This window comes from Leptosomus discolor, unplaced genomic scaffold (assembly GCF_034619465.1).
Source record: "Leptosomus discolor isolate bLepDis1 unplaced genomic scaffold, bLepDis1.hap2 HAP2_SCAFFOLD_35, whole genome shotgun sequence".
In the NCBI taxonomy this organism is placed as follows: domain Eukaryota; kingdom Metazoa; phylum Chordata; class Aves; order Leptosomiformes; family Leptosomidae; genus Leptosomus; species Leptosomus discolor.
In genome coordinates, this window is record NW_028237764.1 from 1,173,794 (window position 1) to 1,194,804 (window position 21,011).

At 53.2% G+C, this 21,011-nt stretch overlaps 2 protein-coding genes across 2 annotated transcripts; one reads left to right on the forward strand and one right to left on the reverse strand.

The window, feature by feature from the left end:
* Nucleotides 1-4,788: 4,788 nt before the first annotated feature.
* On the reverse strand, nt 4,789-5,703 carry LOC147412935 (olfactory receptor 14C36-like). Its single transcript, XM_086480811.1, has one exon. The coding sequence runs from the start codon at nt 5,701-5,703 to the stop codon at nt 4,789-4,791; it is 915 nt and encodes a 304-aa protein (XP_086336937.1).
* A 9,465-nt stretch (nt 5,704-15,168) lies between these two features.
* On the forward strand, nt 15,169-16,104 carry LOC147412936 (olfactory receptor 14C36-like). The gene has a single exon (XM_086480928.1). It carries the CDS (start codon nt 15,169-15,171, stop codon nt 16,102-16,104), a length of 936 nt encoding a protein of 311 aa, XP_086337054.1.
* Nucleotides 16,105-21,011: the final 4,907 nt, after the last annotated feature.

The window sequence follows — 21,011 nt, forward strand, 5'->3', positions numbered from 1 at the left end:
TTTCTATGGTGCTCCTTTACAAGGTGACCTGGAGGATGCAACCTTCATCGTGTTTGTCAGGGACACCAGCTTGGGGTGCTTAGGGAATCCATGTGGAGAAACCTTGGCAGGTGGGAGGACTGTCTTCTCAGAAAGCTGATGACATGCACAAAAACTGGCATGAGGTCTGGCACCTGGGATAGCCAGCACAGTGTTGTGGGGACCGTCTGGTCAGGGTACAGTCCTGTGCTAAAGACCCTGGTGGTCCTGGGGAATGGAAGGCCAAAGCTCTTCCAGCAGTGTGCCCTGCTGGTGAGGAGGTGTCCCGGGAATTACCAAGAGAAGCCTTGCCAAAATTTGAGGGAAGCGATTGTTTCCCCTGCTCACCACTCATTAGAGCAGACGCAGAATAAAGTGCCCAGGTTTTGCTCCTCAGCTCAGGAAAGGCTTTTGGACTGGATCTCACTGGGATGACATTAACTGTCCTCGTCACAGCCCACGAGTGTTGTGCAGAGGGGACGGTGGTGACAAGGCACAGATGTGATGGCTGCGGCTGAGCGGTGCTGGCACAGCATCAAGGCTGGGTCTCCAACCCCCGCCAAGGGCCAGTAAGCTGGGGGTGGGCAAGAGGCTGGGAGGGGGCACAGCTGGGGCAGTGGCCCAAAGTGACCAAGGGGATGTTTCCTACCGTCTGAGGTCATGCTCAGCAATAAAGGCAAAGAGAAAGGGGGTAAAGGAGGAGGAGGAATTCGTTCTTAAGGCATTTGTCTTCCAAAGCAACTGCTACGTGCACTGAGGCCGTGCTTCCCAGGAAGTGGCTGCACATCCCCTGTGGAGGGGAAGTAGAGGATAAATATTCTCTTTTTTTGTTGTTTTGCTTAAGTACGTGGCCTTTACATTCATGGTTTTCTTTCTATTAAAATGCCTTTATCTCAGACCAGGTGGTTTTTCATTTTGTTTTCTCACTGTGTCCTCCTGAGGAGGGAGAGTGAGAGAGCAGCTTGGTGGGCACCCGGCAACCAGCCGAGGTCAACCCACCACAGGGCTTTTTGGATCCCCTTGTGGGGCCCCAGAAAACAGCAGTTTTGATCGAGTGTGCCATAGCTGTAGCAGTTATGAATCGGCAGACTTCTGCGTGGGTGTGGTGGTTTGAGCCTGACCAGATGCCAGTGCCCAGCAAAGCCACTCTATCACTCTTACCCCCTCGGCTGGACAGGGGAGAAAATATATAACAACAGGCAACGGTAAATCCCCTTTGCTGTGCCCTGAAATGCTGAGATAGTGCTGCAGCACAGACTCCAGCAGAAGCAGGTGCAGGCATCCGTCCAGCTTGGCTGGGCTCCCTGGCACGCGTTTCCTTCAGCTCTGAAAAGTTGTGCCCGTGAGAAAGTCACTCTGGCAGTTTTCCGTGAGCAAGGCTGGCCTGAACCGTGCTCCACCTGTGAGCTTGTGAAGCACTGAGACACTGGAGAGTTAAAAGGAATAGGCTGTATGCCTGAGGGCATTTCCAAGCCATCAGGAAATCGTGGAGAATCTGCAGGTAAATGGTTGCTTTGAGTTGAAACCATAATTTAAAAAAAAATAACGTGGGTATCTCACAGTTTGTCTGAAAATAAAACTATTTTATTTTTCTGTACAGTTATGTGAATAAGCAGGTAGATTAGAAACCAATCGTGGTGACTTCTCCCTCACACAAACCCCAGTTTTATCTTGGACACTTCACATGGCACCTCTATGAGACAGACAAAACTCACAGGAAAGAGGCAGGAATACCTCAGAAAAGGAATCAAACTATTAGGACCACATGTTGTTGTGAACTCAGATTCTTCTCTTGAGAAAAACCACCCTGTGTTTTTCACTTGGCCAACCTGAATGCTTTTATCACGTTTTCTGAGCTGCTGTTCTCATTATTAATACACCGGAGTTTAAGAAGGCTTCTCAAAGGGAGGTGGCCATAGCTGGAGAGGCACCGTCAGCATCCTCAGTCCTCTGTCTCAAAGAGGATATTCCTTCCTCATGTCAAAGTGAGATTCTGAAACACCTTTCATCTGAGTCTCTCCTTCACAAGAAACAGCCTGCTCTTGCCGTGCTACTCGCTTGTGGCTCCCATCCCTCAGGTGTGCCCGGCCAGAAGTCTCTATGCTCTGGGAAGGTGGGAACTGCAAAGGGAAGGCTCGGTTGCCCCAGGCAGCAAGAGCATTGCTCTGCTCCTGCGAGGGCTTGCAGGGGACTGGGAGCATTGCAGGGTTGGGATGAGAGCTAGATTTGTAAGCTGTCAGAAATCCAAGTGACAGAGCAGCAAGTTTAGGAATGCTGAATTATTCAGGGCTCACTCGGCAGTTCTACAAGCCTGACCTGTTCAAGAAAATGGGGTATCGTAGGGAGATCACCCAATTTTAATCACTCTCTTCTCTGCAGGACTGAAAACAGCATGAAGCAGCTTGACTGCTTGCATAAAAATGCCTTTTAACCCCCTGAAAACTTGTGATTTCTGCACAAACTGCTGCTTATTGGTCTTGTTAAAATGTCCCATGGGTGCATGAGTGTCGGTGGATTCACTGGCAGACAGAAGCCTGTTTTACTCCTGATGGGATTCATCCTTTGCCATGTAAAAATGAACAGTTCCCATCTAGGATAGTCTCCCAGACCTTTGTGTGTGGACACAGCGTCAGGGGATGCGCTCTTACATGTGAGGAGAGCTGGGATTAACCTCTCTCACTGAGCTCTAAGAAGCAAGTCATGCCTCGCCTTGTTTTGTTTTGATTATCTAGCCTTGCCTTGCTTTGTCTTCTCCCTTTGCATCCCTTTCCGCCTTTCCACCCTGTTTCTTCTTCATGTTCTTTCATTAAATGCAGCTTTTGCAAGATCTGGACAGGGAAGTAAGCAAGACTGTTCTTTAAGGCCCTCAGATTTATCCATTTTCTTCCTTTTTTCTCACCTATCAATCACCAGGTAGTCCATTTAATACAATCACCTCTAAAAAAGAAAGTCAAGTTTCTTTTCTCCATGTGACAAACCCCAGTCTTTCAGGCTCAAGGATTCTGTTCTTTCCTCTCTTTAGAACCCGTGCTGCAGCAAGCAACCCCTGTTAGATTTCCAAACGTTCCTGCAGCTCTTGGCCAAGCTTGCCTAACCCTGCAATCCCGTGGATGCTGGGGTTTGTAGTCTTTCCCTAGGCGTGAAGTGTGTGTGATGGTGGACAGGCCATCAGCATCCTCTGAGAGCTGGTGGTTTGGATTGCTGTTTCTAGGGAAAATGCCCCAAAGAAAAGGCTTGGAGAATCACACTGTTAGATTTGGCTTCATTCTTCTGGGATGTTCTGAGCACTCCAGCCTGCAGGGTCTGCGCTTCCCAGTATTCCTTGTTATCTACCTTGTGGTCCTCAACGGGAATAGTGTGATTGCACTCATCACAATTGTGGACTCAAACCTCCACTGCTCCACATATTTCTTCCTGAGGAACTTCTCCACCCTGGAGATCTGCTACACGTCAGTCCCTCTGCCTCTCTCATGACTTGCCCTCGGTTGTGGTTGGGAAGACCAGCATCATTGTGCGAGTGGTGGCCAACCAGTAGCCGTAACACTCTGTGGACTTCTTCCTGGGGAATGTGTCCTCTCTGGAGACCAGCTACAGATCTCCCACCCTGTCCTGGCTGCTGCTCAGGTTTCTGAGCGGGAACAGCACCATCTGTGCTCACAGTGGTGTTACAGCATTTCCCGCCCCTTTTGCATGCGCTGCGTGGTCCTTGCTGGGAGCCAAACCCTGCCAGCAGCACTGGGCTGTGTGCCACCCACTGCTCTCTGCAAGACCCATGGGCTGGAAGGTGTGTCTCCAGCAGGCAGCTGCACCTTGGCGGGGGGCATTGCTGTCATCTGCAGGAATCATTTCATTCTTGTCCCTGATACAGTTTGGGGGCCCTGGGGGTACCGGGCCGCTGCTGTGATTTCACCCCGTTGCTGGAGGGCTCCTGCAGTTACACTGTGACACTCCGGCTCTTTGCTTCCATAACCCGCTTTTTAGGTCCAGCTCTCCCCGTCCTGCCCGTGCTGGCATCCTGGGTGTGTGTCAGAGCTGCCACCCTTGGGCAACTCTACTGCCCAGCGCAGGCAGGCAGAAGGCCTCTCCAACTCTTTGTCTCCCCTCACTAGTGTCACTCTTTTCTACAACGCTCTGATCCTGGTCCATGTGATGCTCACAACAGCCCTCCTGGGATAGTTGCACAAACCCCACTTTCTACACCATCCTCACATCCCTGCTCAATGCCTTCACCATGATCACAAAGTTTAGTGTTAAGTGGGGCTCTGAGAAACGCTCAGAAAAGCTGTGAGCTGCCCAGAGAGCCACATGGCAGCACTGTGACCAAGCTGCCAGAGCACTCAGGCCTTACACCATCACAGGGGCTCAGGAGGAGAACGTGGAAGCGAAAAGAGAGTAGCTCTGGAAAGACCAAGTGCTGGTGCTCCCTGGCAGACCTGCCACGCCAGGACTCTTTTCTCTTCAACCTCTCCACACTGGAACTGTCCCTGCGACTCCAAAAAGACCTTCGGGGAAGGATTTCAGGTGAAAAACGTCACTGAAGGGCCCTTTATTTCATTTAAGCACACAGAGAACTCTGGTCTTCATTCACAAAGCAACTCAGTCAGAAAAGAAAACCAGCCAGTAAATGAGAAAGGGGATGACAACATCATCACAGATAACTAAAACACCAACAACAATAAAAAATGCAAAAGACAGGCTGGTCAGGCAATGTGCTACAGTATAAATACTATGCAGGAAAAAAATGGGCAGTTTATTGCTTCAGGAAAAGGATCAAGCCATCAGTTTCCACAGGGCATCTTTGATTTCATTGTTCCTCATGCTGTAGATGAGAGGGTTCACTGCTGGAGGCACCACCGAGTACAGAACTGCCACCACCAGATCCAGGGATGGAAAGTAAATGGAGGGGGGCTTCAGGTGAGCAAACATGGCGGTGCTGACAAACAGGGAGACCACGGCCAGGTGAGGGAGGCAGGTGGAAAAGGCTTTGTGGCGTCCCTGCTCAGAGGGGATCCTCAGCACGGCCCTGAAGATCTGCACGTAAGACACCACAATGAACACAAAACATCCCAACACTAAACAGACACTGACGACAAGAAATCCAGCTTCCCTGAAGTAGGAGTGTGAGCAGGAGAGCTTGAGGATCTGGGGGATTTCACAGAAGAACTGGTCCACAGCATTGCCTTGGCAGAGGGGCAGTGAAAATGTACTGGCCGTGTGCAGAAGGGCAGTGAGAAACCCGCTGCCCCAGGCAGCTGCTGCCATGTGGACACAAGCTCTGCTGCCCAGGAGGGTCCCGTAGCACAGGGGTTTGCAGATGGCCACGTAGCGGTCGTAGGCCATGACGGTGAGAACAGAAAACTCTGATGAGATCACCAAGACTAAGAGAAAGACCTGAGCAGCACATCCCGAGTAGGAGATGGCCCTGGTGTCCCACAGGGAATTGGCCATGGCTTTGGGGAGAGTGGTGGAGATGCAGCCCAGGTCAAGAACAGCGAGGTTGAGGAGGAAGAAGTACATGGGGGTGTGGAGGTGGGGGTCACAGGCTATGGTGGTGATGATGAGTCCGTTGGCCAGGAGGGCAGCCAGGTAGATGCCCAGGAAGACCCAGAAGGTCAAGAGCTGCAGCTCCCATGTGTCTGCAAATGGCAGGAGGAGGAACTGCGTGATGGAGCTGCTGTTGGCCATTTGCGGTGTCTTGGCGTGGCATCACTGCTCAGAAAAGGAAAGGAAAGATTAAATTTAGGACAGACTCCTCTGAGCGTAGCCACTCCACTTTTCACAACAACACCCCCAACTGAGATGCATTTCCTTCCTCTGCTTTGTGCTGGCTGAGCGTGGGGTGAAGAGCAGCACCTCTGCCTGTGTGCTGCTGAGCAGTCAGCTTTGCTCTTCTGCACTGGAGACATGGAGCTGGTTTGTGACAGCTCCGACGTTCACAAGGGCTGTCAGATGTAATCCACCTGTCATGGAAAACTTCAGGCCCTGCACTCATGACTCTCCAGAGCCTGGGCTGCAGAGCAGAGGCTGAGCACGGCCTTATAACAATTGTGTCTGATTTTCATTTTCCACCATCATAGCTGGGGAGTGGGTTTTTTCACAGTGGAAATCCTCATTTGTATGGCTGATAATGTGAAGAGTCTTGAGACGGGAGAGGCAAAAAGGCTGAGCTCTCTGTGCCTTAGGGCAGAGGCAGGAGAGCCACAGAGTCCGTCAGCCTCTTTCCCACCTGCCCTGCGCTTTCGCTCGTGCTGCCCTGAAGATGACTTCACGCGCCACCTCCCCTTGAAAAAGCCCCACACGACTGCACTGGTACGGGAGCAGGGGAGCCCTGTGGGAAAGGGCAGCTCTGTGAACTCTTGTGTGCCCCAGCCCAGAGATGGAGCTGTGATGGAGAGAGCAGGACACGACCTCCCCCAGAGAGAAGCAAAGGACCGTGAGAGGGGAGCGCTGACCCCCACAGAAAGGCTCAGCACTGCCCAGGATCCTACGGGAGAGCTGGGCCTTTCTGGGGGCAGCTCGCAAGCCCAGCAGGACAGGCACAGCAGGCAGTCGGGGCTCCCACAGAGGAGATGCTCCAAGGAGAGGGGCAGCTCCTTGCCCAGCAGACAGCACCCACAGGACACCTCCAGGGAAGGACCAAGGGAGAGCTGCCCGCACGTGCCCTCCCCCAGGGCTTCTTTGCACTTCCCCCCAGCCCCTGCCCCTGCCTCTGCTGCCTGGAGCTGATCCTGCCAGCAGCTGCTTCTCTGCCCCCACCCCTCCTGCCTGCCCCTGCTCCCACAGCCCATCCCACCCGCTGGGGGCTCAGCTCTGCCCTGCACACCCCTCCCGGCAGCAGGGCCCTGCCCAGGGGCAGCTCCCTGGGTGCAGGCTCTGATGGGAACCTCCGAGCAGCCCTGAGGAGGCTGCCAGAGCCATGCTGGTGCTGTCTGTCAGCCACGCTGGGCTGGTTTCCGATACTGCCTGGTTTCTGCACCTCTAAGAGGAACAGATGTGGCATTTCAGTGCCTCCTCCTCAACTGAGGCACAAATTTCTCAGTCCCATCGCCCACCCAGAGCAGAAGACTAACAGGGTCCTTCCCTTTCAGGTAGCCCCTGCCTTTCAGTGCTTCTGGAAAAGTCTCCTTGGAATGTCTTGCACTGCTCTGCAGCTGTCAGCAGCCCTGACCCACACAGCACCCTCTTGACAGCAGGACCCTGCCCTGCAAGGGGTGGCTCCTTCCACCCCCAGCTTCCCCTGCAGCACCCTGGGAGCTCCCCGGGTAGGCTGAGAGCTGACCCTGGCAGGTGTCAGAGTCCCTGCCCCAGCACACAGCCCCTGAGGGGCAGGGACCCTGCTCGGACGGACAGCTTTGGGCACCCCTGGCTAAACACCCACACGCACACCTCCACCACCATCCGCAGCAGAAGGCAGCCTCAGGCCCTGTCCCTCTCATGGCGCAGCAGGGAAGCCCTGCTCTGCAGCACCTCCTCCTCCTCTAGAGCACCGAAACTAAGAGAGTCCTCCTGACAGATCCCAGGAACTGTCAGATGTACCAGGTTTAGCAGAGCCCTCCAGGAACTGCAGCTGCATCGCCCTGCACCCAGAGACTTACCACACAGAGGGCTGGGAAGGTTCCTCCCCCCGTCAGCTCTCAGCATCCTCCCACTCCCAACTGCCTTTAAGCTCTCCCAGCCTCGTACCTCTCCTCTTGTTGCCTGCAGGCAGCACCCCCAGCCCTGCTCCTGAGCAGAGCTGTCTCTCTGCAGCGCTGCCCGCTTGCCAGCAGCTCCCTCCATCCCAGGAGCCCAGCCCAGCTCAGCAGCAGGGGAGCAGCCCAAGGCAGCCCTTTCTCTGCCCCCTCTGGGCTCACTCCAGGTGTCCCTGGGGCTCCAGGGGAACCTGCTCTCAAACAGGCTGAAGTCAGCACTGAGGTTCCCTCCCTCAGCTGGGCAGAAATACTTCTTTCTGCCGGTGTAATTGCCCTGCTGAGAGACAGACTTAGGTCTAAATACCAACTTTTCATGGAAACATAGCATCATTTAGGTAGGAAAAGAACCTTGACATCATCAAGTCCAACCGTTAACATACCACTAGCAAGTCCACCAGCAAACCAAGCCTTTTAAGTACCTCCAAGGATAGTGAAGCAAGCACTTCCCTGGGCAGCTGTTTCCTGCCCCATCCTTAGGCAGGACACGCAGACAGTCACAGGGTGTCCCTGCTGAGGGAAGGGATTCAGCTGAATGGGTTGAGGCATCTCATCCCGGGAGAGGAGCCCTGGGGCTGGAAGGGGACTCAGCTCCCTCCCACGCACACCACAAACCCGCAGGAGGTGGATTCCCCTGGCCTCTCTTCAGGTCTGCATGAAAGAGGCACCTGCATGGGAGCTCCTGGTCTCAGCTCCCATGGTAATGAATGGCGATGGAGGCCAGGAGGGTGGTGTTCATATGCAGATTTCTGGTGACACTTGAGGTGACAGAGGTGGTCAAAGGTATGGGCAGGTAATAGAGACAGATGGAAGATATGTGCAGGCTGATAGAGGGACAGGACAACATCTGGGGGCCTCTTCTTGAAGGCTCTTGGCACTTTCCTTTGGCCAACTGCAATGGCAGCTGATGCCCCAATAAAGGGCATCTGAACCTGTCCCTGTTGTGATGTTCAGGGTGGCCTGTAGAGCTGTTCGTCTGATGGGATGGAGTCATGTGCCACAGGGAGAGCTCAGTGTCTCTCTTCCTCCTCTCCATCTGGTGGACTTACTAGATCTTCACTGACTGCATTGGCAGTTGTCTCATGGTCAGCCCCACGTCGTGTGACATGATTCAGAGCAGCTACTCAAGTCAAAGTTCCAGTCCAGGCCCACAGAGCTACCTGAGATGCCAGGGCTGGCACAGGAGTCAGAGGTCCTACAGGAAAAGCAATTTTCATTCAGGGAAGGTGTGCTAGAGACACCCCTGATGGCACCTCAGAGAGTGCAATTTGGTGTTTTGTGCCATTGATGGTTGCCATCAGTCAGAGGCATCAATCAGAGATGCCGCCAAAGAGGCAAGGTCTGTCCCTTCTTCTGTCTAACAGCTGCCGACATTGGGGGAACACAAAGCGCATCACAGCGGGGTCTTTACTCACCCCCTGACCATTCAACCAAGGAAGAGCCCAAGCATTTTAACAGTGTGCCTGGAGACATCTTGCCTTCAAAGACAGCATCCCCCAGGCACAGCAATGGCCCATATCAAAACTCAGTTGAAACCCAAAAGGGAATTCAAGGGCACCAAGACGAGCTGTTGTTACATCAGGAACAGTTGAAAAAGAAACAGAGATCCTACAGGACTACTCCTACATTAGGTAAGAATACATGTAGATAGATCTGGGATAGTCTGTCCTCTTTGCTGCAGTTACCACCAGCAAGGTCTCCCAGGCGTTTGAGCTGTGAGGCAGGACTCTGGAGAACAACCAGTGGCGGGTGGGGATCAAGCCAGGGGTCCCTTAGCAAACCACACCCTTTCTACTCAATGGGACTGGACGTGTTGCATCCAAGGGTGCTGGTCAGCTCATGAGGATGACTAAACCCAGCCACCCCCAGCAGTGGGCATTCCCCATCTCCATGGCCTGCACGCAAGTTGGAAACATCTGTATCATCCCTGACATGCACAGGAGGGGCCTTCCTTCCTGCTATGTTTCCAGTAAAACCCTCCTCCTCCTCCTCTACCTATTTTCTATTGCTGGACAGCCTTTTAAGGATTTGATAAAGCCATCAGCAATCTCCTTATTTCTCACTGACATCCGCCAACCCTCTCTCCCACACCTACACATGACCAACGACTACTGCTCAGGGCCATTTCCTCTTCAGAAGAGGCCTTGAGCTTTTTAGATCTTCCTGGTGCTTTTTAGAATCTTCCTTGGTGCCTCTAGAGCTCATGGTGAGCTTTCTTAGACACAGCAGGGCCTTTTTGACCATGTCTTATGAAGTGATTGTCTGTTTGTGATTGTCTGTGCAGGAGCAGTCCCAGAAAAGTACCAAATCAATCAAAACCGATACTGAGTGAAGTGTTGGTAGGAGCCAGGTGAGTTGCCCTCATGGCTGTGGCTTCCTGGCAAGGAGTCTGTCCTGAGAAGGGGATCCAGCCTCAGCCACACTCTGAGAGGGAAACAGCAGTGTCCATGCCACCTGGTGACACAAAGGGTGGCTTTTGCAAGGCCACCCTTCATCTGAACTGCTTCAGAGAGGGACTTGTGGATTGGGTATCACGCTGTGGATGGCAAATGCTGATTGCATTGGCATCACCCAGAGGGGCTACCCTGGTGCAGATGGCTCTGCTGCAGATATTGGTGTTTAGGCACACGAATACTGCTGTTGTTGGAGATAGTGAATTCACCCGAGCACTTGGAGGATAATTGGAGGATTGCCACCTCAGTGGCCCTTCAGTGAACTGGTTCCTGTTTGCCATTGTCTCCCTGTCGTGGTGCAGGGTGTGGTGTCAAAGGTGCTGAGCAGAGGAACACAATCCCTTCTTGTGGCTGCGCTCCTGCTCCTACAGCCCAGGAGGCTGTTGCCCGCCTTTGCTGCTGGTTCGTGTTTTGCTTGATGATAATCAAGGACCACCAGGGCCATTTCCACAGAGCTGCTGCCCGCCCACGTGGCTCCTGGCTTCTGTCCCTGCAGCCTGTAGTTGCCCTGCTCAGCCCTTGGGTCTCTTCAGAAGGCGTGTGTGAGATTCACTTCTTGCTTTCTCCAGTCATGGAGACCTTCCAACTGGACCAGAGTAGCCCTACTATGGCACTGGCCTTGTCTATCAACAGCCTTGGACTCATCCTGTCTGCTCCAATGGGCTCCTAAAGGTTGGGCTGACCTTACCTAAGTAACACTTGACTTGATCTCTGTCACTGTTGGATTGTTTCTGGGCTTCTGCCTCTTAGACACACATAGCTGAAAGACATGTGCTTCTCCACCCAGGCAGACCGTAATACCCTATTTTGGACACAGCAGTATTGCAGGGGATGATGTTGAACGCCTTGTTGACTTGCAGGTAAAAGACCACCACTGCTCTCCCCATGTCCAGCAATCCCGTCCTTTCCTCACAGAAAGCAAAGAGGATGGACAGGCACAAGCTACCCTGGGTAAATCCCCTCACCTGCTCCTTCAGACACACAGAAATGGACACACTCTGGGGTAGAGCCTTTAGTTCCCCTGCTCAACCCTTGGCCGTTTCTGAAAGGTGCATGCAACATTTCTAAGCTGCCAGTCACCAGGAGGTTCTCCCAATCTCCATGGCCTTTCAAAGATGGTGGAGAATGGCCTCACTGTGACATCAGCCGGTTCTCTCTGCTCCCTGGGAAGCCACCCCTCCTGTCCTAAAGACTGGTAAGGATTGTGTTAGCTCAGGTGACCCCTGACTTGATCCTCATCCACTACTGGTGCTTCTCCTCCAAATTCCTGCCTCGAGTCACAGAGTCCCGGGAGAAGGACTTGCTGGGGAAGACTGAGGCAAAGAGGACGCAGAGAATTTCACATCTCTCCCTTACTAAATTCAGCAGTGGCCACACAGTATCTTGGATTCCTTTTTAACAGCTTCTGAAATAGTAACGTAACAGCTCGTTATTTACATGCCCTTGAATTGCCTTTCTGTTGCAGACTGAGTTTCAATGTGGACTACTGCTGTGCTTGGAAGGTCCCAGAAGACTGGAGGCTTGCCAATGTGACGCCCATCTGCAAGAAGGGCCGGAAGGAGGATCTGGGGATCTACAGGCCCGTCAGCCTGACCTCAGTACCAGGCAAGATTCTGGAGTGGTTCATCTTGGGTGCGCTCCCATGGCAAGTGCAGGACATCCAGGGAGTCAGGGCCAGCCAGCATGGGTTCATGAAAGGCAGGTCCTGCTTGACCAGCCTGAGCTCCTTCTGTGATCAGGTGACCTGCCTAGTGGATGAGGGGAAAGCTGTGGATGTTGTCTACCCGGACTTCAGTACGGCGTTTGACACAGTCTCCCACAGCATCCTACTGGACAAGCTGGCGACTCATGGCTTAGAGAGGTGCACTCTTCACTGGGTTAGAAACTGGCTGGATGACCGAGCCCAGAGAGCGGTGGTGAATGGAGTTCAATCCTGTTGAGAACCAGTCACAAGCGGTGTTCCCCAGGGCTCAGTTTTGGGGCTGGTCTTGTTTAAGATCTTTATCAAAGGCCTGGATGAGGGGATGGAGTGCACCCTCAGCGTGTTTGTAGATGACACAAAATTAAACAAGAGTGTTGATCTTCTCAAGGGTCGAGAGGCTCTGCAGAGGGATCTGGACAGGCTGGGTCAATGGGCTGAGGCCAATGCCATGAGGTTCAACAAGGCCAAGTGCCGGGTCCTGCCTTTGGGTCACAACAACCCCACGCAGCGCTACAGGCTTGGGGATGAGTGGCTGGAGAGCTGCCTGGCAGAAAATGACCGGGGGGGGGGGGTGCTAGTCAAGAGCCAGCTGAACATGAGCCAGCAGTGTCCCCAGGTGGCCAAGGCAGCCAACAGCATCCTGGCCTGTATCAGCAATGGTGTGGCCAACAGGAGCAGGGAGGTGATCATGCCCCCGTACTCAGCACTGTGAGACCACATCTTGAGTACCATGACAAGTTTTGGGTGCCACAGTATAGGAAAGACGTTGAGGTGCTGGAGTGGGTCCAGAGAAAGGGAATGAAGCTGGGGAGGGGTCTGGAAAACATGTCTTATGAGCAGCACCTGAGGGAATGGGATTGTTGAGCCTAGTGAAGAGGAGGCTGAGAGGAGTCTTTATTGCTCTCTACAAGTACCTAAAAGGAAGTTGCAGTGAGGCTGGTGTTGGTCTCTTCTTCCAAGTAACTAATGACAGGACAAGAGGTAATGGCCTCAAGCTGCACCAGGGGAGATTTAGATTGGATAGTAGGAAAATTTTGTTTCCTGAAAGAGTGGTTAGACGTTGGAACAGGCTGCCCAGGGAGGTGGTGGAGTCACCATTCCTGGAGGTGTTCAAAAGACAAATAGATGTGGTGCTTGGGACTGGTTTAATGGTGGGCATGGTAGTTTTAGGATAATGGCTGAACCTGACGATCTTAGAGGTCTTTTCCAACTAAAATGATTCCATGATTCTGTGCTGTCCTTGAAAAGCAGCTGTACTGAGCTCAGCCATCATGCAAAGGCTCTGCTTCAGAGCAGAGAAATGGCTTGGACAAAAGAATTCTGAATGTCTTTCTATCCCTAGGATAAGAAATCCAGAATGAAATGTCTAAATTCACTCAACTAAAGTCATCTCCCCAACTTGGAGAAACTAGATCGTTGCTTCTCACCTTCCAGGTGTCCTGTGTAGTGACAGGAGAATAGAGGTTATTCTCATGCCCAACTCTCTTTCGATAGGAGAAAAGACACAGCTGGCAGTCAGTGTCACTGCCCAGCTGAGGGAGGGAACATCAGTGAGTCCTTCAGCCTGTTTGGCAGCAGGTTCCCCTGGAGCCCCTGGGACACCTGGAGGGAGGCCAGAGGGGGCAGAGAAAGGGCTGCCTTGGGCTGCTCCCCTGCTGCTGAGCTGCGCTGGGCTCCTGGGAAGGAGAGAGCTTATTGAAGAGGGCAGCGCTGCTGAGAGACAGTTCTTCCTAGGAGCAGCTCCTCTGCAAAACACAGCAGGGCTGAGGGCACTGCCTGCAGGCACCAAGGGGAGAGAAGTGAGGCTGAGAGAGCTTAATGCCAGTCTGGAGGGGAGGAAGCTGAGAGTTTCTTGGAAAAGAAGCCTTTACAGTCATCTGCATGGTAAGTCTCTGGGTTCAGGGCAATGCAGCTGGTGTTTCGGGGGGGCTATCCGAAAGCTGGAACACCCCACAGCACATAGAGTCTTTCACGAGGATCCCAACAGCTTCTCTAGTGTAGAGGAGGAGGATGTGCTCCAGGTGAGGGACTCCCTGCTGCCCCACCAGATGCACCGGGCATGATGGCTGCCTTCTCTCAGGGACACCTGCGGGGTGTGAAGGTAGGTGTGCAGGCAGGGGTGCCCAGGGCTGCCCTTCAGAGCACGGTCCCTGCCCCCCAGGGGCTGTGTGGCAGAGCAGGGACTCTGCTGTCTGCCAGGGTCAGCTCTCAGCCTGCCCAGGGAGCTCCCCACGGCACTGTGGGGAGGTGCTGTGGGTGGAAGGAGTGACCCCCAGCCAGGGAGGCTCCTTCTGCTGGCAGGGGGGAACTGCGTGGGTCAGGGCTGCTCCCAGCTCCAGATCACCCCCACAACATTTGCAGAGGCTCCTTCTGGAAACAGCACGTCAAGGAACTGTTCACCTGAAAGAGAAGAAATCTGGGCTGTGAGTTTTGTCCTCTTGTTTTGCTGGGTGGGCAGGGAGAAATGGGAATTTCTTTCTGCGTTGTGCACCAGGCCTTGAGACCCCATTTGTTGTTGGGACTTGTCTGAGCTGCTCATTAACCCCTGCCCACACAGAGATGTCCCTGGGCAGAGCTCTGCTGCCAGGAGGTGTCTGCAGGGCAGAGCTGTGGACGTGGCAGGTGGGATGGGGTCTGTGAGTGTGAGGAGGGAGGAGATGTGGGGACAGAGAAACAGGTCCTGGCCAAGACAAGCTCCAGGAAGCAGAGACATGGGCAGGGAGGGGGAGAGAACTGCTCCCAGACATGCTGTGGGAGGGGGATTCAGGCATCTCCCTGCCATCCCCTTCAGTGCAGATGCCTTCCCTGGAGCAACCCCCTGGTCTCCTCACTCACGCAGCAGAGCCTCTGCCTTTAATGTCACAGGGATTTGGTCAGGAGTTGCCTTCCCAGCAACCTGATCACCACAGAGGAGACACGCTCGAGTGTCCGACTGAGTCTCCCTCTCCTGCCTCCACTGGCAGGGGGACTTTGGAATCTCCTCTTCTCCCTGCTGCCCTTGTTCTTGCTGTTACACTCACTGGTGTGGGGGATGGAGGACAGAAGTGCAGCTGAGACACCAACACGGCATGGACTGTTATTTTCCTGCTTTAGGCTGAGATAGAGCTTTTTCTTCTTCCTAGGAGCAAGAACAGTGCTGTGTTTTGGATTCAGTATGTGATTTGATATGAGCAGAAGGTTGATAGTACACTGGTGTTTTTAGCTGTTGCTGAGAAATCAAGTGGAACAGGGTTTGCTCAGAAAATGCCACCTTAATTTCTCACTGGCTTTTCCTCCATGGACAGGTCCGCATGCTCAGGAGCAGCAAATGTCCAACGCCAGCACCATCACCCAGTTCCTTCTCCTGCCATTCGCAGACACAAGGGAGCTGCAGCTCTTGACCTTTGGGCTCTTCCTGGGCATCTACCTGGCTGCCCTCCTGGCCAACGGACTCATCATCACCGCTGTAGCCTGTGAACACCGCCTGCACACCCCCATGTACTTCTTCCTCCTCAATCTCTCCCTCCTTGATCTGGGCTCCCTCTCCACCACTCTCCCCAAAGCCATGGCCAATGCCCTCTGGAACACCAGGGCCATCTCCTACACGGGGTGTATTGCACAGCTATTTACAGTTGTCTTTTTTATGGCAGCAGAGTATTTTCTTCTCACAGTCATGGCCTACGACCGCTACGTGGCCATCTGCAAACCCCTGCACTACGGGACCCTCCTGGGCAGCAGAGCTTGTGTCCACATGGCAGCAGCTGCCTGGGGCACTGCTTTTCCCTATGCTGTGCTGCACACGGCCAATACATTTTCACTGCCCCTCTGCCAGGGCAATGCTGTGGACCAGTTCTTCTGTGAAATCCCCCAGATCCTCAAGCTCTCCTGCTCAGACACCTACCTCAGGGAGGCTGGGGTAATTGTGGTCAGTGTCTGTTCAGCCTTTGGTTGTTTTGTGTTCATTGTGGTGTCCTACGTGCAGATCTTCAGGGCCGTGCTGAGGATCCCCTCGGAGCAGGGACGCCACAAAGCCTTTTCCACCTGCCTCCCTCACCTGGTTGTGGTCTCCCTGTTTCTCAGCACTGTCATGTTTGCCTACCTGAAGCCCCCCTCCACCTCTTCCCCTGCTCTTGGCCTGGTGATGGCAGTTCTGTACTCGTTGTTGCCTCCAGCAGTGAACCCCTTCATCTACAGCATGAGGAACCAGGAACTCAAGGAAGCAGTGTGGAAACTGATCCAATGGTACTTATTCCATCAGCAATAATCTGCCTCCTTCTCTGCAGAGTGCCCACGGTTTTGCCCAGAGTTTGGGCCAAGCTCTGGGTTTTTTCCCTTGGAGAATCACACTCAGAGGGAATTGCTTGGTTTCATGCCGCTTCTCCTGAGCATCTGACTTGTTGTGTCTGATCCTTGCAGAAGGAAAGACACTGTGTCACCTCTGACCCTTGTAATAGCATCTCTGCAATAAAGGGGGATCTCCTCAGTTCAGTGCTTGAAGCCTGAGCTCTCCTTCTACAGCTGCCGCCAAGAGCAACCCAAGATTTGGATGGTAAAAGCATATTTTCTCCTTCTCTTCTCCCTGTGCTCATGGGCAGAACCTCACAGTAACACAGGGATCTTTTAAACACAAAAACTTGAGTGAAAAAATCTCTTCATGGTGTCCAGGAGCAGTGGAGATCGTAGATGAGCTCCCAGTCGCCTTCTTGAAGGTACCACAGCTATGAAATTGGCAATGGCAGATGTCCGTCCCTCTGGAAAGGAATCTGGAGAGACCAGGGGAGGATGGGGACTTGTCACATGCCGTGGGGGGGAGCAGAGAATGAGGACTCAGACAGTGAAACACCCTCTAAGTCCCACCAGAGTAAACCACTAAATGCAGGTATCCAGAAACAAGGACTCTTCAATGTTGTGGGAGCCAGTGGAGATGCAGCAGGTACAGGGACAGAAGACCGGAGAGACGCGTGAGCTGCTGAGGAGCGCCAGGGCTCAGGTTTTGGTGCTGCCCTCAGGAGCGGGGCTGGCAAGGAGGCAAAGTGGGGCAAAGGCAGTCGGGGTGGGAGATCACCTACAGGATGGATGCAGGAGAGCCAGAGAGAGACTGGCGCCTGCTTCCTCATGCCAATGGTGCCATCTTCAGCCCTGGGGCTGTTGGGGATCTTGAACCCCTTCAGAGAGGCTGCAGCTGTGGGGCAAGTGCCCAAAGCTCTGCAGCACCCTGCAGTGGGCAGTGCTGTGGGGCCAGCCCAGACTGGGCTGCTCTGCCGCGCTGGGGAGAGGGCAGGGGTGGGGTGGAGAGCTGAGGAGGGGCTGGGCTGGGCTGCGAAGTGCTGAGGAGAGGAAAGCACCAATGTCAGCTGAGCTGGGTGACCATACAGAGGGAGGACACGCTCTAGTGGGCTTGTGGTGCAGAGCCAGGTCTCGTGGAGAAGGAAGCAAGGCATCAAAGGTGCAAGAGAGGGGAGCTGGCCTGTGCCATTTTCCTTGGACACCCCAGGAAAGCTTCGCCAATGCAATGGGAAAAAAGCAGCCCCGTGCATCAGCCATTTCAATCTCTGGCCATAAATCCAGCCGTGGGGAGGGACCTGTGCTGCGTGGCCATCTCCTTCCTCCTGGTGGTCTCCGTGCCTGTATTAGGGCATGGCCAGCCCTGTGCAGTATCTCTTCTGGCCCACACCTTCCAGACCCCACAGCACAACTCTCTGCCAACACAGGCATGGGACACAACTGAGGCTGTGCAGGGCCGTGCACCGATGGTGGGATGCCAAATGGAGGAGCTTAGTGGGGGAGGAGGCAGGGAGGGCTGTCACAGGGACTGTGCTGGTGTGGAGATTTCCCTGCACTCAGATGCACCTTGCTCTCAGAGCCAAGTCGTTCCCAGTCCCCTTGGGAAAGTCATGGTGACGGAGAGGTCCCTGGTAAGTGTAGGAAAGGGAACGCTGCACCCATCTCTAAAAAAGGCCACAAGTCCAAGCCAGGGACCCACACGCTTTGATGAGAAGAGTGTTCCTGAATGAATCCTCGTGGGGTGACATTTCTGCCTGCCTAAGGAAGAAGGTGGTGACTGAGAATGATCAGCACGTAATGTAATCAAGGGTCAACCATGCCTCACCAGGCTGACTGCCTTCAGGATAAGTTACCTGTGTTTGTGAATAAGAGGAGAAAAGTGGATGCCATTTATCTCAACTTTGGCAAGACTTTAGACACGCTCTGCTGCAGTATCCTTGTATCCAAGTTAGGACATCACAGTCTGCATGGGTAGACAAGTAGGTGGGTGAAACACCAGTTGGCTGACTGCACTGAGATTTAGTAGCGAAGGGATCACACCCTACCTGGAGGGCAGTGGAGGTGAGGCAGCATGGGGATCTCTCCTGGACCTGGTGTTTTTTCTATGGTGCTCCTTTATAAGGTGACCTGGAGGATGCAACCTTCATCGTGTTTGTCAGGGACACCAGCTTGGGGTGCCTCAGGGAATCCGTTTGGAGAAACCCTGGCAGGTGGCAGGACTGTCTTCTCAGAAAGCTGATGACATGCACAAAAACTGGCATGAGGTCTGGCACCTGGGATAGCCAGCACAGTGTTGTGGGGACCGTCTGGTCAGGGTACAGTTCTGTGCTAAAGACCCTGATGGTCCTGGGGAGTGGAAGGCCAAAGCTCTTCCAGCAGTGTGCCCTGCTGGTGAGGAGGTGTCCTGGGAATTACCAAGAGAATCCTTGCCAAAAGTTTGAGGGAAGCGATTGTTTCCCCTGCTCACCACTCATTAGAGCAGACGCAGAATAAAGTGTCCAGGTTTTGCTCCTCAGCTCAGGAAAGGCTTTTGGATCTCACTGGGATGACATTAACTGTCCTCGTCACAGGCCACGAGTGTTGTGCTTTGCGCTTGCGGCGGGGACGGTGGTGACAAGGCACAGATGTGATGGCTGCGGCTGAGCGGTGCTGGCACAGCATCAAGGCTGGGTCTCCAACCCCCACCAAGGGCCAGTAAGCTGGGGGTGGGCAAGAGGCTGGGAGGGGGCACAGCTGGGGCAGTGGCCCAAAGTGACCAAGGGGATGTTTCCTACCGTCTGAGGTCATGCTCAGCAATAAAGGCAAAGAGAAAGGGGGTAAAGGAGGAGGAGGAATTCGTTCTTAAGGCATTTGTCTTCCAAAGCAACTGCTACGTGCACTGAGGCCGTGCTTCCCAGGAAGTGGCTGCACATCCCCTGTGGAGGGGAAGTAGAGGATAAATATTCTCTTTTTTTGTTGTTTTGCTTAAGTACATGGCCTTTACATTCATGGTTTTCTTTCTATTAAAATGCCTTTATCTCAGACCAGGTGGTTTTTCATTTTGTTTTCTCACTGTGTCCTCCTGAGGAGGGAGAGTGAGAGGGCAGCTTGGTGGGCACCCGGCAACCAGCCGAGGTCAACCCACCACAGGGCTTTTTGGATCCCCTTGTGGGGCCCCAGAAAACAGCAGTTTTGATCGAGTGTGCCATAGCTGTAGCAGTTATGAATCGGCAGACTTCTGCGTGGGTGTGGTGGTTTGAGCCTGACCGGATGCCAGTGCCCAGCAAAGCCACTCTATCACTCTTACCCCCTCGGCTGGACAGGGGAGAAAATATATAACAACAGGCAACGGTAAATCCCCTTTGCTGTGCCCTGAAATGCTGAGATAGTGCTGCAGCACAGACTCCAGCAGAAGCAGGTGCAGGCATCCGTCCAGCTTGGCTGGGCTCCCTGGCACGCGTTTCCTTCAGCTCTGAAAAGTTCTGCCCGTGAGAAAGTCACTCTGGCAGTTTTCCGTGAGCAAGGCTGGCCTGAACCGTGCTCCACCTGTGAGCTTGTGAAGCACTGAGACACTGGAGAGTTAAAAGGAATAGGCTGTATGCCTGAGGGCATTTCCAAGCCATCAGGAAATCGTGGAGAATCTGCAGGTAAATGGTTGCTTTGAGTTGAAACCATAATTTAAAAAAAAATAACGTGGGTATCTCACAGTTTGTCTGAAAATAAAACTATTTTATTTTTCTGCACAGTTATGTGAATGAGCAGGTACATTAGAAACCAATCGTGGTGACTTCTCCCTCACACAAACTCTAGTTTTATCTTGGACACTTCGCATGGCACCTCTATGAGACAGACAAAACTCACAGGAAAGAGGCAGGAATACCTCAGAAAAGGAATCAAACTATTAGGACCACATGTTGTTGTGAACTCAGATCCTTCTCTTGAGAAAAACCACCCTGTGCTTTTCAATTGGCCAACCTGAATGCTTTTATCACGTTTTCTGAGCTGCTGTTCTCATTGTTAATACACCAGAGTTTAAGAAGGCTTCTCAGAGGGAGGTGGCCATAGCTGGAGAGGCACCGTCAGCATCCTCAGTCCTCTGTCTCAAAGAGGATATTCCTTCCTCATGTCAAAGTGAGATTCTGAAACATCTTTCATCTGAGTCTCTCCTTCACCAGAAACAGCCTGCTCTTGCCGTGCTACTCGCTTGTGGCTCCCATCCCTCAGGTGTGCCCGGCCAGAAGTCTCTATGCTCTGGGAAGGTGGGAACTGCAAAGGGAAGGCTCGGTTGCCCCAGGCAGCAAGAGCATTGCTCTGCTCCTGCGAGGGCTTGCAGGGGACTGGGAGCATTGCAGGGCTGGGATGAGAGCTAGATTTGTAAGCTGTCAGAAATCCAAGTGACAGAGCAGCAAGTTTAGGAATGCTGAATTATTCAGGGCTCACTCGGCAGTTCTACAAGCCTGACCTGTTCAAGAAAATGGGGTATCGTAGGGAGATCACCCAATTTTAATCACTCCCTTCTCTGCAGGACTGAAAACAGCATGAAGCAGCTTGACTGCTTGCATAAAAACGCCTTTTAGCACCCTGAAAACTTGTGATTTCTTCACAAACTGCTGCTTATTGGTCGTGTTAAAATGTCCCATGGGTGCATGAGTGTCGGTGGATTCACTGGCAGACAGAAGCCTGTTTTACTCCTGATGGGATTCATCCTTCTCCATGTAAAAATGAACAGTTCCCATCTGGGATAGTCTCCCAGACCTTTGTGTGTGGACACAGCGTCAGGGGATGCGCTCTTACATGTGAGGAGAGCTGGGATTAACCTCTCTCACTGAGCTCTAAGAAGCAAGTCGTGCCTCGCCTTGTTTTGTTTTGATTACCTAGCCTTGCCTTGCTTTGTCTACTCCCTTTGCA